Genomic DNA, 18874 nt, shown 5'->3' with positions numbered 1-18874 from the left:
GGGGACAATTGCTCTCTTGACATACTTGAAGGGCTGTTACTTAGTGGAGGGCAGGGAACCATTCCTGTTGGCAGCAGAGGAGAGGACTCGCAATAATAGGTTTAAATTGCGGGCAGAAAGGTACTGGCTAGTTACTAGGAAAACGCTTTTTATAGTCAGAATTGTTTGACAGTGGAATCAGCTACCTAGGGAAATGGTGAGCTCCCCCTCACTGGCAGTCTTTAGGCAGCGGCTGGACAAATACTTGTCAGGGATGCTCTAGGCCAGTGGTGGCGAACCTATGGCACGAGTGCCAGAGAGGGCACTCAGAACCCTCTCTGTGGGCACGCGCGCCATTGCCCCAGCACAGAGTTCGCCTGAGTTCATTACTAGAAAGCCAGAGGGATGCGGGGCCAGGCTGCTCCCCCCCTCTCCACGCGTGCCTGAGGGCATTTCTCACATCACCCGCCCCTCTGCCCAGCAGCCCAATGGAAGCGCTTCCTCCCTCCCCTGTCACATGCGGCAGGGCGGCTCACATGCCAGGTGGCTCACATGCGGTGTGAGGGTGCGGCGCAGATGGCAGCCTGTTGAGTCTGTGGCGGTGATTCCCGTGGTGGGGCTGGAGAGGAACTAGGTTGGAGGGGAGCATAGCTCACAGCGTGGCATAGCTGTATCATTGAAAGCTCTGTTATTGTGTTTTTCTTTTAAGACAAAAGATGTTAATGTATGAGTTGTTTTTGCTAAACTAAAACCTCAGTATTTAGGTTAAATTGCCGTGTTGGCACTTTGCTATAAATAAGTGGGTTTGGGGTTGCAGTTTGGGCACTCGGTCTCTAAAAGGTTCACCATCACTGCTCTAGGCTGATCCTGCATTGGGCAGGGGGTTGGACTAGATGGCCTCTCAAGACCCTTCCAACTCTATGATTCTAAGATCCCAGAGGGGATTGGTACTTGGCAGGCGCCTTCCTTCTGGAAGACAGATGGGGTCTGTGAGGACACATCTGCACTGGCTCTCGGTGTGTAGACCTCACTCTTTGGGTGGGCTGTCCAGAAAGGCAGTGGTTTGGAGCGGTGGACTCTAATCTGGAGAACTGGGTTTGATTCTCCACTCCTCCACTTGAGCGACGGAGGCTAATCTGGTGAACTGGATTTGTTTCCCCACTCCTACACATGAAGCCAGAGGGTAACCTTGGGCTAGTCACACTCTCTCAGCCCCACCTACCTCACAGGGTGTTGTGGGGAGGGGAAGGGGATTGTAAGCCAGTTTGATTCTTCCTTAAGTGGCAACAAATGTCAGCGTATAAAAAACAACTCTTCTTCTTTTTCTACTAATTTCATTTGAAGAGATATGTGATAGAAATCACTAACAAGTAATATTCCCAGACAGAGGGTACTTACTACTTGACAGAGGTTTGTTTATTGGACATTTTAGTACCTTCATTCCCCTTTAGGATTATGGATCTCTTTGCACACAAGAACATGTGATTATCTACTCGCAGGTAGCAGATTCTGGCTCAGAGTCTGAGCCATGAGCCGGGCAAGTCCAGAGTTCAAATTTGTCCTCGGTCAGGAATCCAGCAGGTGGCATGAGACAGAAGCTCTCTTTTTCATCTCCAGCCTCTCCCGCCATTTGCTATACTGGCACCATCATACGGCCCAGCTTGGAAGACAGGGTTTGCAACGGTTATTGGGATAGATGCGAAGGGCTCTAAATTATTTTAAAAAACAGGCTACAGAGTGCCAAGTCTCCTGCTTAAACCGAGTATCAATGGCAGCTGCCGTTCCAGGTGGAGCCCGCCGCGGCTTCCCTGCCAAGACAGGAGAACATGCTTGTTTTGGATCCAGGTCAGAGACAAGGGTGGCTGGAAAGGAGGCCATGGCCGGGCTCTCGACAGGGTCGGGCCGGCCCTGGTGATGTATGGGCGATGGGTTTAACAGACGGGCCGGGACATCACGGCGGATTTTCGCCACGCGGCCAGGAACAAGGGATCGGGCACGGGCCTGTGCGTTTGGCCGGGGCGTCCCTGACTATCCGAGGTCACCCTGACTTTGTGCGGGATACAGCTCAGCCAAGTTCCTTTCCACAAATGTACTTCAGCTTGTCCTGGGAAGCAGGGGCCGTCTCCCTCCCCCGGGGCAATCCATCACAGAGATTAAGGGAAGTATTCGGCGCTCTGGGCTCGAAACCCCTGGTGCTGGATCTTAAAGACTCAAAAGCTAGCCTGACATAGATCTTTCCTCCTGTGGGGAGGAGTTAGCCAGCTGCAAGATCAAGGCGATCTGACCCCCTCAACACTCGTTCTTTGCCCCTTTCTGTTTGGGTGCTTTTCTGGGAGCTTCAGAAAAGACAAAGCACTTCAGCGTCACCAAACCCAAGTCTGGGGTCAGCCCGATGTCAGACCATCATTACGTTTCCCATAATTCAGGGCTGTCATGGAGCGTGCCTTTTGGGCAGAAGAGTGCATCAGCATTGGGAATTTTTCCCGTTCCGATCTGTTGTCGATGCCCACGTGCCAAATGGTTGCTGATTCACGACCTGTCATGGCTTCTGTTCTGGGTACAGGTTGAGTATCCCTTACGAACACATGAAGCTGCCTTATACTGAATCAGACCCTTAGAATCATGGAATTAGAGTTGGAAGGGACCACCAGGGTCATTTAGTCCAACCCCCTGCACAATGCAGGAAATTCACAACTACCTCCCCCACACACCCCTAGTGACCCCCCTACTGCATGGCCAAGGTGCCCTCCCTCTCATGATCTGCCTAAGATCATAGAATCAGCATTGCTGACAAATGGCCATCTAGTTTCTGCTTAAAAACCTCCAGGGAAGGAGAGCTCACCACCTCCCGAGGAAGCCTGTTCAGAGGAACTGCTCTAACTGTTAGAAAGTTTTTCCTAATGTCTAGATGGAAACTCTTTTGATTTAATTTCAACCCATTGGTTCTGGTCCATCAAAGTCAGTATTGTCTACACAGACCGGCAGCGGCTCTCCAGGGTCTCAGGCAGAGGTCTTTCCCATCACCTATTTGCCTGGTCCCTTTAACTGGAGATGCTGGGGATTGAACCTGGGACCTTCTGCATGCCAAGCAGATGCTCTACCACTGAGCCACAGCCACATCCGATATCCGGACTGATCCGAAAACCAGACTTTTTGAGATGGCATGCACGTATTACTCACAGGCCCTCAGCAGCCAGCCAGTTTGCTTTCTGACGGTTCAATGATTTAGTTACATTCAGGCTACGTGTATAAAGTGTATATAAAACATATGTAAAACACGCATGAATTTTGTGTTTAGACTTGGGTCCCATTACGTATATGCAAATATGTATGTGCAAATATTGAAAAATACAGAAAGATCCAAAATACAGACCACTTCTAGTCCCAAGCAGTCCGGATAAGGGATACACAACCCGTATTCTCATTCATTAAAGAGGTGCGCATTTTTGTGTCGCTAGCTGACTTGGCCTGGTAATTTTTCCGTTCAAACACTCTACACAAAAGGAATCTGTGTCGACAACGAACACGGAAGTCAGACAAGAAATGTCGCACCTGCCTGCTCAGTTCGAGGCCCTTTCAGCACAGGGGAGGGGCTGTGGCTCAGTGGTAGAGCATCTGCTTGGCATGCAGAAGGTCCCAGGTTCAATCCCCGGCATCTCCAGTTAAAGGAACCAGGCAGGTAGGTGATGTGAAAGCCCCCTGCCTGAGACCCTGGAGAGCTGCTGCCAGTCTGAGTAGGCAATACTGACTTTGATGGACCAAGAGTCTGATTCAGTATACGGCAGCTTCATGTGTTCATGAACAAGGTCCCAGGTTCAATCCCCAGCATCTCCAGTTAAAGAGACCAGGCAAGTAGGTGATGTGAAAGACCTCGGCCTGAGACCCTGGAGAGCCACTGCCAGTCTGAGTAGACAATACTGACTTTGATGGACCGAGGGTCTGATTCAGTATAAGGCAGCTTCAAGTCTGTTCATGTGTTCACAGCCATGCCATAGCATGGGGCAAATGGCTGCTTTGGAGGGTGAACTCTATGCTGTTATACCTGGTTGGCCACTGTGTGAACAGACTGCTGGACTTGATGGGCCTTGGTCTGATCCAGCAGGGCCTTACTTATGTTCTTATGTTCTTACCATGCTCTGGTCCTTCCCTCCCCAAAGTCCACACCCCCCAGCTCTGCCCCCAAAATCTCCAGGAATTTCCCAACTTGGAGTTGGCAACCCTAACCGGGGCTGCTGTGAAGCTGTACTGAAGGCTCCCTCTGTGTCTGAAGGGGGCTACGGGTGATCCCGGGGTTACTCTCCAGGTGGGGTTTGAGGCCTGCAGCTCCCGATGCTCGTGGCTGCAACGAACTCGTCCACGTGTCTGGCCATGCCGGAAAGAGCCTGCGGAGAGGACAGGGCCAAGTTTCCAACCACTTGCTGATCACGGCAGTGGGGGGCAGAGGCCGCATTTCCTGGCCCAAAGCCATTTGACTGGTGTTCCTCTGATGAGCTCGTTTGCTTCTTTCTGCCCATTAGGAGCCTCCCCGCACACATGGTCTCCGTGGAAATTACTTCCTCGTGCTTCTTTGCAGAGCCTGAGAAATTTGGATCCAACAGCACTTCTATCGCTGCCTCGGCGCATGAGCCCTGTCTGCACAGAGTAAGGATGCTGCAGGGGGAGTTTTCCTCCCGGCTTGTTTCAGAGTAGGAACTTGCTCATCCGCGGAGCTTTTCCAAACTAGGGTTGCCAACGCAAAATGATAAATGAAATAACACTGATTTCTCAGAATCATTGAGTAGGAAGGGACCGCCTGGGTCATCTAGTCCAACCCCGTTTCTCATCTGCCTCCCCCTGCAAGGCAGCAGCAGCAGCCACAGAAGAAGAAGAGTTGGTTTTTATATGCTGACTTTCTCTGCCACTTAAGGAAGAATCAAACTGGGGTAGCCGGTTCCTTACCTGCATGGGTCGGGAGAACATGTTGGTCAGCACCGCCTTCCTGGCTTCTGCGTATTTGCCAGTCCCGAAAGTTTCACTCAGGCTTTTCTGGAGATGAGAAACAAAGACAGGCACCAGTCAGGGCAGCCGGCTTGAGGCTCCCCTCGGCCACAGACTGTCCCAGCAGCTTCGGGCAAGCTGCTCTATCCCAATCACGCTACCCATCTTTGATTGGCGGACATTAACACTGGCCTGCTTTGCAGGGGTGTTGTTGCTAGGATAACCAAAACAAATAAACACTTTGTATGATGGATGTTTTAGACACTCTAAAACTCTGGATGTGTTCTATTATTCACAGAATCCAATACCTCCACTTTAGAGGATAAAGGAATGTGTTGTTGCTTTTTTGCCAATCTAGCCGCAGACAACTTATAGTGACCGTGGATGGTTTTCAAGGTAAGAGACCAACAGCTTGCCTGCCTGTGCAAAGTGATTCTGGTATTCCTCGGCAGTCTCCCATCCAAGTATCAACCAGGGAAAGACCCCTGCCTAAGACCCTGGAGAGCAGCTGCCAGTCTGAGTAGACAATGCTGACTTCGATGGACAAGGGTCTGATTCAGTATAAGGCAGCATCATGTGTTTTAGGGGAGGGGCCGTGGCTCAGTGGTTGAGCATCTGCTTGGCATGCAGAAGGTCCCAGGTTCAGTCCCTGGCATCTCCAGTTAAAGGGACTAGGCAAGAGGCGATGTGAAAGACCTCTGCCTGAGACCCTGGAGAGCCGCTGCCGGTCTGAGTAGACAATACTGACTTTGATGGACTGAGGGTCTGATTCAGTATGAGGCAGCTTCATGTGTGTTCAACACCAGCCTCCAGAGTGGCCGAGAGCAGCAGGGGAGGACCTCAACCCTCTACCTGAACCGTCACATGTTCCTTGAGCGCGCTAGGGCTGCCAGCTCCAGGATGGGAAATACCTGGATATTTTGGAATGGACCACCAGGGTCATCTAGTCCACCCCCCTGCACAATTCAGGAAATTCACAACTACCTCCCCCCCACACCCCCAGTGACCCCTACTCCGTGCCCAGAAGATGGCAAAAAAACAAAACAAAAAACAAATCCTACAGGACCCCTGGGCAATTTGGCCTGGAGGAACATTTGCTTCCTGACCCCAAAGTTGCGATAGGCATTTCCTTGGCCATACATGAGAGCCAAACACTGATGCAACCTTTTCTGTCACCTCTCTGTGGAGGGCGGGATTTGAGAAGGGGAGGGACCTCAGAGGGTATACTGCCATAGAGTCCACCCTCCAAAACAGGCATTTTTTTCCAGGGGAACTGATCTCTGTCGTCTGGAGATGTGCTGTAATTCTGGGAGGCCTCCAGGCTCCACCTGGAGGCTGACAACCCTACTGCGCCGACACCCACACTCACGTGCAAAGCTCCGGCGCTGCTGAAGTCAATCTCCAGGCCCATCTGGCTGCAGAACTCGGAGAGGTCGTTCAGCATCTTGGTCAGGGGCGGCGGGTGGCGGCGCAGCAGGGCCTGGGCCGGGAAGGAGCGGTAGATCTGGTGGGCCACGGCCATGTTGGCCAAGAGCATGAACTCCTCCACAAGCCTGGGGGTGGGAAGCAAGACGGAAAGGGAGGGAGGGGAGGCGGGAGGGAAGAAAAGGTCGCCGGTTATAAACCTGTCCAGAACGGTCACAGATCTGATAGGAAGGACTTCGACTGCTGGAACCTGAAAGCTCCGGGCAGGATCCGAAGGGTGGCCAACCTAGTCCAGTGTCCCTCATCACACGGTGGACAACCAGATGCCCCTGGGGAGGGCCTGCGAGCACAGCAAGGAAGGAAGGTCAACTGCCTATGAACATGGAGGATCTATTTGGCTTTCTGGAGAACCGGGTTAGAACATAAGAACATAAGAAAAGCCCTGCTGGATCAGACCAAGGCCCATCAAGTCCAGCAGTCTGTTTACACAGTGGCCAACCAGGTGCCTCTAGGAAGCCCACAAGCAAGACGACTGCAGCAGCATTCTCCTGCCTGTGTTTCAGAGCACCTAAGATAATAGGCGTGCTCCTCTGATCCTGGAGAGAATAGGTATGCATCATTACTAGTATCCATTTTAACTAATAGCCATGAACACCCCTTTCCTCCATGAACATGTCCAGTCCCCTCTTAAAGCCTTCCAAGTTGGCAGCCATCCCCACTAAGGCTGTTGAAAATTTTTTTTGGGTAAAATTCGGATTCGTCAAAATTCAGGCCGTTTTTATTAGGGAAATGCCAAAGTACGAACTCTCCCGATTCGGATTTGTGGAATTCGGCACGCAATTCAGAGTTCACGAATAAATCCAGCCATTTAAAGCCATTAAAACCACATTCGCGGCTTTCCGCGGCTCCAGGGGAGGCATTCTTGGAGGTAGAGGCCCCAAACTTTTGGAGGTAGAGGCCCCAAAAGGGGTCCCTTCTTGCAAGAACCCCAAAGTTTGGTGACGATTGGGGCAGGGGGTCCCGAGTTACGGGGTCTGGAAGGGGTCCCCCCCATGATCAGCCCATTGGAATGAATAGACCTTTCGGAGTTTGCTAACCATTGCAATGCAAAGCAACACGCGAGCGACCATGGAAAGGAACAGAGGCGCACTAGCTATGCATATGCTATTAGTAAAAAACGCCAAATATGGTAAGTGCTCTTGATTAGGACCCCCGCCCCATCCCCGAGCTCCCGTCCCGTCCTCCTGCTCCCAAGAGGCCACATGCACCTACGCGCGCTCACTCCAGGAAAATGGCAGGGAGGAGGTGCAGGAGAGCTCCCTGGCTCGAGGAGGAAGTTGACCTCCTCCTCAGTTTTTTGGAGAGGGAACGAGTCTCCTTTGATGTCTTTGACCGCACCAAGCGGTCCAGTTTTTATATTTTTGGCCTAGTCTCACAGGCCCTCTTGGCGTGGAACTTTACGCGGAGCCCTGGGGAATGCCTCGGGAAATACAGGGAGGTGCGGGACAACTTCCAGGCTTCGGTGTCGCATGCGCTGCGGCCCGGGGAGAAGAGGCCGGCCCACTACGAAAGATTCAAGAGACACTAGGAGCTGGCAGGTTGCCCCACCACAGAAATTGAGGCGTGGAAAGGTACGTTTTTCGCGTGCGTTCTTCAACATGGATGGATGGAGAGCCATGTTGCCTACCCTCCCTCCCGATGGCCACTGGCAATAGTCCCCAACATTAAAATCATCCTTTTCACTGCTGTGGCACATCTTCTAACCTATACTGGGAGGGACCTTTGAATGTCTTTTCCAGTGACTCTGGTCGTCTCATTATGTGAGTGACCACCAAAGCATGCTAGCCTCGGCTTAGTCTTTTATTTTAGCTGCTAGGGTCAGTTCAACCTTGATTTGATTTATAACCCACTGATGTGGTGGTTTGTGGTTTTTTGGGGGCAAGTCCACGTTATCCGTAACACTCTCCTCCAACACCACATTTCCAAAGATGTCTACTTTCTATGCTGGAGCCATCACAATGTGTAATGAAAAGAGCATGTGCAAAGTTTCTTTCCCTCATCAGTGAAGATTTATGCATCTTAGTAAGGAGAAAATTCGAGGAGAGAAGATCCCCCACATTTTGGGCATCCAGACACACATTCAAGAAACACCAGCTCTTCCCGCATTCATGCTTTCCCTCAAGAGCCCAGATGGGGGGTTGCCAACCTCCAGGAAGCAACTGGAGATCTCCTTTTATTCCCACTAATCACAGCCCAGCTGTCTGTTTCCTCCCACAGTGCCACGAAGCAGCGCCACCACTGCAGGGCAGGGTGCGGGGCAACAGGTGCAAGTCGTCTTTTAGAGGGGTGGCACAAGCCTCTGGCAGACCTTTAATGCATACCTCCAGGTTGCAACTGAGGAGCTCATTTTCCCAATAATCTCTGCCCAACTGTCTCTTTTTCTTCCTACAGAGTCAGAAAGCGACAGGAGACAGACTAGTGCGGTGGTGGCAATGCGGCAGGCGGGGCTAGAGGCAGCTCTGGCCAGAGCCAGTGGAGGTGAGTTAGGCGTACAATTCCATTAATGCAGAACTTCCCAGACACACACTCAAGAAATACCAGGCTGTGTTGCCCTGGTGCAAGGGGTGGCACAAGCCCACATTTTTATTCCCACTTATCTCAGCCCAACTGTCTCTTTTTCTTCCCACAGGGCCAGAAAGCAGCACCACCACCACTGCTGGGCAGGAGGAGCCTGTGGCTGCTGGACCCAGTGGAGGTGAGTGCAAAACCCACCTTGCGTTGTGCCACCCATGGGATATAGAGGGCACATGGGTGAAGGTGGCTGCTTTTGGTCTTTTCCAGATCGTGGCGAATCGCCCTCGCCGGCGAGGGGCGAGGCTGGGGTCCTCCTGCCTCTGGAGGAACGATGGCAATGCTCCTGTAAGTCTAATGAGTGCTGGGCAAGGGTGGATCAGGGACCAAGATCTTCCTCCCCCTTTTATTTCCTTCTTGGAAAAGCCAGGCTGGAATCACATTCCCAACCTCCCATGCCCCATCCACCACACTGGAAATCCAGGGACGAGTCCCCTGTTGTGATGCTTCCCCCAGTGTTGCTCACCAACACCAACCCTTTCCTTCTATTGATTAACCTTTCCTTTTCCTCCCCCCCCCCATCTGAAGATGACCAGCTGGAGGAGCACATCCGGCGCCTGGAGGAGCGGGTGTTCGGCCCACCTCAAAGTTAACTGTTCAAATAATATAAAAAGTTTACACGTAAAAATAAAATTAAAAAAAATATGATTGTTAACATGTTATTATAAAAAGTTTAAACTGATTTATTTTTTAAAAAAAGTTATGGTTGTTAAAATGTTAATATAAAAAGTTTAAATTTAAAAAAATATGGTTGTTAAGTTACGCTGTTGTTAATATGACAGGTTTAAATTTCAAAAATATATGAAAAATTATGGTTGTTAACATATTATTATAAAAAGTTTAAATTTATTTTTTTTTAAAAAAAGTTATGTTGTTAAAATGTTAATATAAAAAGTTTAAATTAAAAAAATATGGTTTTTAAGTTAAGCAGTTGTTAATACAACAGGTTTAAATTTCAAAAAATATATATAAAAATGGATGTAAATTTCTGTACAGAGTTAAACTGGTTGTAAAGGTCATTAAAAGTTTGTGTTCTAAATTGTTTGTGCTGTGTGTTCTGTGCGGGTAGAGATCCAAAACAGACAGGTGAGGCAAGTTCTCCCGAGTCCCCCCAAGCCAGCAAAGTGGTTTCCAGGAATCTGGCAGTGGCAGCCCCCCGCCCCCAAACTTTCCTGGCCCCTTTTCTTGTATCCCACCTCACAACTGGTGGGGGCCTTTTTGCGCTCCCCTACGAAACCCTAACCCTCAGCCAAGCCACTCTGGCTACCTGTGATGTGGGGAAGTTTAACTGGCTACCTAGCTGTCCGGGAGTAGGGTCAGTCCCTGAGCTGAGAACTTTTTACGTACCCGCCCCCAAGGTAGCAAACGTTTATCTTTTTTTGCAAACAAGAGGCCCAAACCTAACCTAAATACCTTCTGGTTTGGTTTGTTGGTTTTTTTTTTGAAGAACTATCTGGGGAACTTGCCCTGACCTGGATGGCCCAGGCTAGCCCGATCTCGTCAGATCTCAGAAGCTAAGCAGGGTCAGCCCTGGTTAGCATTTGGATGGGAGACCACCAAGGAAGTCCAGGGTTGCTGTGCAGAGGAAGGCACTGGCAAACCACCTCTGTTAGTCTCCTGCCATGAAAACCCCAAAAGGGGTCGCCGTAAGTCGGCTGCGACTTGACGGCACTTTACACACACACATCTGGGGAACTTAGTCTAGAGACCTGTCTGGGTTTAACCTTTCACACTGCCCTGGAGATGGAATTCTAAACCTTTTTGAAAGGGGGAAGTAATGCCTGGGATATTTTAAAGCCTATCTGAATCTGTGCTCCAACATGGATCCCTCAGGAACCAGGAGGAGTGTTCTCAGCACGGATGGACACTCTTCCCTCACCTTGCAAATCTACTGGCAGCAGCAGTCCACAAGACAGGCTACAGGCTACCCAACAACTGTTTTTTGTTTCATTACTGAGTATCTTAAGTGTTTCATTACGGAGTATCTTAAGCATAGTGTTATCAGCGAGAACACTTTCAGTTGGCCATCTTCCGCCATGTTACAACACTGGTTGTTCAAGTGTATCAGAAAAGCCTGGTCCAATGACTCTTGGGTGTGATGGCAGCGTTGGATGTGTATTTAGTGCATGCGATGTGACATTTTAATAATGCTCTCCACTCTTATGAAATGCAATAAGCTGTAGTTGGAATCTACTTAAAAATCAATATCCCTTGCCCTTTTAAAGACCTAGCTGAGCCTAGTTTGTGAGAAGCTGACCAGCCCTACAGCTGAGTTTAAAAGTGAGGGCCCTAGGCCAGACACTGCCCAACAGATCTTGGGAAAACCTGAAGACACCCACCTGAAGCACCCCCCCCCAAAAAAAAACGAGGGACAGAGAGAGACGCACAAAAAAGCAGAACGCACACACACACACACACTCCCGCAGAGGCAAGCGGGCACATGCCCCCCCGTCAGAACAGGCAAAGCCCCCCACAAACCAGTACGGCTCGGCTCAACCCCAAACCAACAAACCAAGGAGGTGGAGGAGGAGGCGTGGTTGCCAAGCGGAGGGAGACTTGCGCTGCAACGCCACACTCAACTCCAGGCAAGGGTGGCAACGGTCACAAAAAAAAGCAGAACGCACACACACACACTCCCGCAGAGGCGAGCGGGCACATGCCCCCTGCAGCAGAACAGGCAAAGCCCCCCCCCCTCAAACCAGTACGTCTCGGCTCAACCCCAAACCAACAAACCAAGGAGGAGGAGGAGGAGGAGGCACGGTTGCCGAGCGGAGGGAGACTCGCGCTGCACCACCGCACTCAACTCTAGCCCTATTAAAATAGGGCTGCCAACCTCCAGGTGGCACCTGGAGATCTCCCACTATGGCAACTGATCTCCAGACGACAGAGATCAGTTCCCCTGCAGAAAATGGCTGCTTTGGAGGGTGGACTGGGGAGATAACAGATACTTTCCTTCTGAATTTGCCCTTATTCAAAAAAATCCTCAACATCAGTGACTGTGTGCAATTCAACCACCAGCAGATGGCAGTCTTGGACCCTTTATAAAAGGCAGGGTTCGGCAAAAACAGTCCCTTTTTAAAGAGTAAGAACCTGACCAAAAATCTGAAGGGTGAACCTGTTTGATTTCCACCTGCATGATGGGGCCTGGTTGTTGATGCTACTCTGTAAAATTCTGCCAGGTGGCACAGAACTTAGAAACACAGAGCTGGAAGGGACCTCAAGGGTCATTCTAGTCCAACCCCCTGCACAATGCAGGAAATTCACAACTACCTTCCTCCCCCCCCACTCCCTTTGTGACCCCTCTCCCCCAGTGACTACCTCCCCCAGATACCCCCAGCAACCCCCATTCCATGCCCAGAGGATGCCAAAAAGCCCTCCAGGATCCCTGGCCAATCTGGCCTGGAGGAAAATTCCTTCTTGACCCCAGAGTGGCAATTGGCATTACCCTGGGCATGTCAGAAAGGGCCATGAGAGCCAGACACCGATGCAGCCCTTCCTGCCCTCCCTCTCTGCCTAAGTTCACAGAATCAGCATCGTTGTCAGATGGCCATCTAGCCTCTGCTTCAAAACCTCAGAGGAAGGAGAGCCCACCACCTCCCGAGGAAGAAGAGTTGGTTTTTGTATGCTGACTTTCTCTACCGCTTAAGGAAGACTCAAACCAGCTTAGAATCACCTTCCCTTTCCCCTCCCCACAACAGACACCCTGGGAGGTGGGTGGTGCTGAGAGAGGTCGAAGAGAACTGTGACTAGCCCAAGGTCACCCAGCAGGCTTCATGTGAAGGAGTGTAGAAACAAGTCCAGTTCACCAGATTAGCCTCCGCCGCTCATGTGGAGTGGGGAATCGAACCTGGTTCTCCAGATCAGAGTTCACCTCTCCAAACCACCGCTCTTAACCACTACATCACGCTGGCCCTCACTGTTCCACTGAGGAACCATTCTGTCCTGTCCAGAAGTTATTTCTAATTTTTAGGCAAGAACTCTATATAAGTAACAATCATGAAGCTTTGTTTTTTTTTTTGGAGGGGGAGGATTCAAGTTCTTGTACAGCCGGAGTAGATGTCTGGATGCTCTCTCTCTCCACCCCCCATTAATAATCTGAAACCAATCAAACTACATCCCAAGTTCCCTCAGCCAGCAGAGTAGGTTTGCCAACTCCAGGTTGAGAAATTCTTGGGAGATTTTGGGGCGGAAGAGGGTTGCCAGGCCCCCCTTCGCCACCAGTGGGAGGTTTTGCGGGGGCCGAGCCTGAGGAGGGCAGGGTTTGGGGAGGGCCTTCAATGCCGTAGAGTCCAATTGCCAAAGTGGCCATTTTCTCCAGGGGAACTGATCTCTATCGGCTGGAGATCAGTTGCAATAGCAGGAGATCTCCAGCCACTACCTGGAGGTTAATAAATGAGAAAAAAGGCACCACTGTACACCTGCTAGCCATCTGGCATATAGTAAAATCCAGAGAGGACATTGCTACACGCAGTATTACCCTACATGGGAACTGTATATACTGTTGGTGAATATGTAGACCTTTTGCACAATTCATCTTTGAAGGACTGAAGAAGAATTGACTATTAAGAATTTGAAACGGCCGTATCCTCATTGTGAACTACGGGCTGCATATCCTAAAGAACATGCAGTGAATTGTCTGTGCAATATTGTCTATGATGACACATGTACTCTTTGAGAGACTTTGAGAATTCATTGTATTTGTCTGGTTTGTTTGTTTCACTTGTTGCAATAGTGTGTTTCACCTCTCAGCGATATCCTTACCTTGTACAGTTGTTTTGATGTTGTATAGATGCAGTAGCCTTCCAGATAAACGTTTTGCACTTTGTTAAGATTTTTTCACTACCTGGAGGTTGGCAATCCTAGGGTGGAGCCTGGGGAAGGTGGGTTTTGGGGAAGGGAGGGGAGGTTCTCTCTCACAGCTTTGTCACCTACCTCACAGGGCTGTTACGAGGAAGAAGTTTGTGGGAGGAGGGAACACCAGAGGAGGAAAGCACCTACGTTAGCAGGGCACATCCCAGGTGAATCAACCAAGGCAACACATCACTGAGAAGGGACTGGATCCACGCCCCCTCCCCCAGGCAATGCAGTTGCCAACTTTGGGTTGGGAAGTTCCTGGAAATTTAGGGGTGGAGCCTGGGAGGGCAGGTTGGGAGACAGGAGGGACCTCAGCGGGCTATAATGCTCTCCACACTAGGGTTGCCAACTCCGGGTTGGGAAATACTTGGAGATTTTTAGGACGGAGCCTCAGGAGGGCAGGGTTTGGAGCGGGATCATAGAATCATAGAGTTGGAAAGGACCACCAGAGTCATCTAGTCCAACCCCCTGCCCAATGCAGGACATTCACAACTACCTCCCCTACACACACCCACAGTGACCCCTACTCCATGCCAAGATGGCCAAGATATCCTCCCTCTCATGATCTACCTAGGGTCATAGAATCAGCATTGCTGACATCTAGCCTCTTCTTTAAAAACCTCCAGGGAAGGAGAGCTCACCACCTCCCGAGGAAGTCTGTTCCACTGAGGAACCGTTCTAACAGTTAGAAAGTTCTTCCTAATGTTTAGACAGAAACTCTTTTAATTTCAACTCATTTGTTCTAGTCCAACCTTTTGGGGCGACTCGGCACCCTCCTCTATATGACAGCCCTTCAAGTTCTTGAAGATGGTTATCCTATCCCCTCTCAGTCTTCTCCTCTTCAGACTAAACATACCCAGCTCCTTCAACCTTTCCTCATAGGACTTGGTCTCCAGACCCCTCACCATCTTTGTTGCCTTCCTCTGGACACGTTCCAGCTTGTCTACATCGTTCTTCAATGGGTATAATGCTATCGAGTCCACCTTCCGAAGTGGCCATTTTCTCCAGGTGAACTGCTCTCTATCGGCTGGAGATCGGTTGTAATAGCAGGAGATCTCCAGCCAGAACCTCGAAGATGGCAACCCTACTCCACACCCTCCAAAGCAGCCACTTTCTCCAGGGGAACTGATCTCCGCAGTCCGGAGATCAGTTGTAATTCCAGGAGAAGGCCAGGCCCCGCCTGGAGGTTGGCAACCCCAGTGCTGCGGGGTGTCAAGGAAGACTCAGAACCTCCCTGGGAGAAATTTCTGCAACTTGGTTAGGTCACAGAGAGAGAGAAAGAGATTAAGTCAGGAAATGCTGCTTTGCGGTTCGGAAAATGGATCGCGAAGCCAGGCTGGAGCAGCGCCTTGGCTGGCAGCAAGCAGAGGCCGAGCCGGATCCTGGCGCAGCCCTTCCCAGGAGCAGGGGGCTGGTGCACGCCTGCCTGCCGTCAGCTCCAAGGGCAGGAGGGATTTTTTGCTGAGCGCAGCCGTGCTCCGAGCTTGGCTGGGGTACCCCTGGCAGGCTGGAGTGAGAAGAAAAATATTTCGTGGCAAGGGGAAGGGGGAGAGAAGAAAAAACAGAGACAGAGAGACGGGGGCCCCCGTTTGAAAATCACACCGAATGAATCCCATGTGAGAAGCGCGCTCCGGTGCCATCGCTACGGTTTCCTCTTCCTCTGGCCAACCAAGTTTGGCTCCCAGCTCCGCGCCAGATCCCGCAAAGGAGGAAGACCTGAACGTTTGCCCCCGGGGGCATCCCAGCCGCGCTTCCAGGGCGGTCTCTCCCGGAGAGGTGCGATCCGAACAGGTGTTCGCTTCCGCCCGAGAACGGCGGAACGGACGCGTTCAAAACGGCCCTCGGAGCGCCGTCCTGTTTGAAGGGGGGATCTAACGTTTTACGGGGTTATTTTTGGCTCTGAGGCGGTTCGGCGGAGGATTGTATTTCAGTGGGTTTGGTTCGGCCTTTGTTGCTTTAGAAGAAGCTCAGAACTCAGGCAGACCGAGCAGAGTGAGGAAATTTTTATATAAAGAAAGTAAACAGAGCAAGAGGTCCTTGATCTCTGTCACATGTTTGCGAGATGGCCCCCCTTTTAACTCCAGATTAATTCACTGGAGAGAATCAGCCCTCCCGGTCGCAAATCTTTTGCATTCAAAAACGCTTTATGCATGAAAAACGAGGCTCCAGAATGCTTTAGAGCAGGGGTGTCAAACATAAGGCCCGCGGGCCGGATCCGGCCCCTTGAGAGTTCTTATCCGGCCCGTGAGCCAGCCGAGGCAGCAATCCCCACACTCTCGATCTGGGCTGGCGAGGCATGGCCCGGCCAAGTGACATTTATGTCATATTCCGCCCTCGTAACAATTGAGTTCGACACCCCTGCTTTAGATGTAACTAGATTCGAGTGCAGCAGCACCTCACAGACCAAAAAGATTTTTGGGGTATGAACTTCCAAGCGTCAACGCTCCCTTCGTCAGATACAAGTTTGAATGGACATCGCTGAGTCCTTATATCCCAGTCATAAGGTGGGAAGGGTGCTGCAAAGAAGGGACCCAGGATGCAAAGGGGCAATGCTGTGGCTCAGGGGTAGAGCCTCTGCTTGGCATGCAGAAGGTCCCAGGTTCAATCCCCGGCATCTCCAGTTAAAGGGACCAGGCAAGTAGGTGATGTGAAAGACCCCTGCCTGAGACCCTGGAGAGCCGCTGCCAATCTGAGTATATAATACTGACACTGATGGACCAGGGTCTGATTCAGTAGGAAGCAGCTTCATGTGTTCAAAATGTAATCAGCTTGATTAGAGCAAGGAAGAAATGCTTGAGGGATGTCTGCCCTATGTCAAGTTTGGCTTCTGGCGTGAGACCCCCACCCCGCCCCAGAAACTTCATCCAGGCATGTTCTAAAAGAGGTGTGGTCAATTGTTACGAGGGACGGATATGACATAAGCATCACTTGGTCGTGCCAGGCCATGCCTCGCCAGTCCAGATCGGGAATGGGGATGTGTGGCTACCTCAACTCACAGGCCGGATAAGAGCTCTCAAGGGGCCGGATCCAGCCCTTGGGCCTTATGTTTGACGCGCCTGCTCGAACGCTAAGCTTCCCTTTCAGGCCAGCAGATGAGGCTCCTCTCGTCTTTTGGATGCCCCTCAACATCCGGTGGCCTAGGTGATTACCTAGGTTTCCCTAGTGTGCTGTAGTGGTTAAGAGCTAGGGTTTCCAGGTCCCTCTTCGCAACCGGTGGGAGGTTTCTGGGGCAGAGTCTGAGGAGGGTGGGGTTTGGGGAGGGGCTTCAATGCCATAGCGTCCAATTGCCAAAGCAGCCATTTCCTCCAGGTGAACTGATCTCAATTGGCTGGAGATCAGTTGTAATAGCAGGAGATCTCCAGCTGCCACCTGGGGGTTGGCAACCCTATAAAGAGCGGTGGACTCTAATCTGGAGAACCGGGTTTGATTCCCCACTCCTCCACGTGACCGGCAGATTCTAATATGGAGAACTGGGTTGGTTTCCCCACTCCTGCACATGAAGCCTGCCGGGTAACCTTGGGCTAGTCACAGTTCTCTCCGAACTCTCTCAGCCTCAGCTACCTCACAATATGTGTGCTGCGGGGGGAGGAAGGGGAAGGTGATTGTAAGCTGGTTTGATTCTCCTTAAAAGGTAGCGAAAGTCGGCGTATAAAAACCAACTCTTCGTCTTCTTCTTCTAGCGGCCAGGCTGGCCCTACAGAAGAGGCAATTTTGGTTGAACTTCAGGAGAACCTTCTGAACAGTCAGAGCAGTTCAAGCATGGAACCCCTTCCCTGTGAGGGCCTCTCTCTCACTGGAGGATACCCAAATAACTTCAAAGGACTCTTTTGAGGAAGGTAAGACAGATGGCCCAGGCTAGCCTGATCTCGTCAGATCTCAGAAGCTAAGCAGGGTCGGCCCTGGTTAGTATTTGGATGGGAGACCACCAAGGAAGTCCAGGGTTACTGTGCAGAGGAAAGCACTGGCAAACTACCTCTGTTAGTCTCTTGCCATGAAAACCCCATAAGGGGTCGCCATAAGTCGGCTGCGACTTGAAGGCACTTTACACACACACAAGACAGATTCAACAGGTTGCCTGCACTGACAAACATAAAGCAACCTCAATCTGCGGTGCCTTTCTACAGATTGCATTCTTGATAGCCAGCGCGGTGTAGTGGTTAAGAGTGGTGGTTTGGAGCGGTGGACTCTGATCTGGAGAACCGGGTTCGATTCTCCACTCCTCCACATGAAGCCAGCTGGGTGACCTTGGGCTAGTCGCAGCTCTCTTAGAGCTCTCTCAGCCCCACCTACCTCACAGGGTGTTATCTGTTGTGGGGAGGGAAAGGGAAGGCGATTGTAAGCCGGTTTGATTCTGCCTTAAGTGGTAGAGAAAGTCAGCATATAAAAACCAACTCTTCTTCTTCTTCTACGCACGTTCCCTATTCCCCTGCTTGCATTTGCTGTTATCAACAACAATAGCTCATTAGAACGCTACCCCGGTACATGCCTGACTGGCCAGCCTTCTAGAAAGCCATTTGGGTTATTTTCACAGCCAGCGACTGCAATTGCCTCGAACAAAGCTGAGTCGAATGATGTGGTGGTGGGGGGGTGTTGTACGACACCCGTTCCCCAAGATTGTTCAATTAGCTTTCCGTTCGAGCCCTTTAGCGCAGAAGGTTGATGAGGGACGGCGTTTCTGGAAAAACCCTGATGGTTTCCCTCGCTAATGAACTCCTAGGCAGGGGCTTAATGCCCCAGCTATCAGCAGGAGCCAATTCCTAGCAAAATCAGCCCAGTCTGGATGACGGCACCATCCCCTTCCCTGTCTCTGGTGGGCTGGGGGTGGGGGAGGAAGAGGTGAATGCAGAAAAAGAGAGCTTGGGCACGGGGAAGAGTGGAGTGACCTGCAGAATTCTGCAAGCCCCGGGCCGCGGCAGATAGCTTATTTGTGAACACAAATGAAGCTGCCTTATTCTGATTCGGACCCTTGGGTCAGTATTGCCTGCACAGACTGGCAGCAGCTCCCCAG

General features: G+C 51.1%; 1 protein-coding gene across 1 annotated transcript in view; it reads right to left on the bottom strand.

Annotated features, from left to right (window-relative positions):
- The window catches only part of DIS3L2 (DIS3 like 3'-5' exoribonuclease 2), a 246597-nt gene that overhangs the window by 11422 nt on the left and 216301 nt on the right, over positions 1-18874 (bottom strand). The window contains exons 16-17 of the mRNA XM_056850570.1: positions 6326-6509; positions 4918-5004 (exon numbers count right to left, since the gene is read on the bottom strand). Of these exons, the coding sequence (XP_056706548.1) occupies positions 4918-5004; positions 6326-6509 (271 nt within the window). The remainder of the gene's footprint in view (positions 1-4917; positions 5005-6325; positions 6510-18874) is intronic.

The sequence above is a fragment of the Euleptes europaea genome, chromosome 5, assembly GCF_029931775.1.
Source record: "Euleptes europaea isolate rEulEur1 chromosome 5, rEulEur1.hap1, whole genome shotgun sequence".
NCBI lineage: Eukaryota > Metazoa > Chordata > Lepidosauria > Squamata > Sphaerodactylidae > Euleptes > Euleptes europaea.
This window is presented reverse-complemented; position numbering and strand designations above follow the sequence as displayed.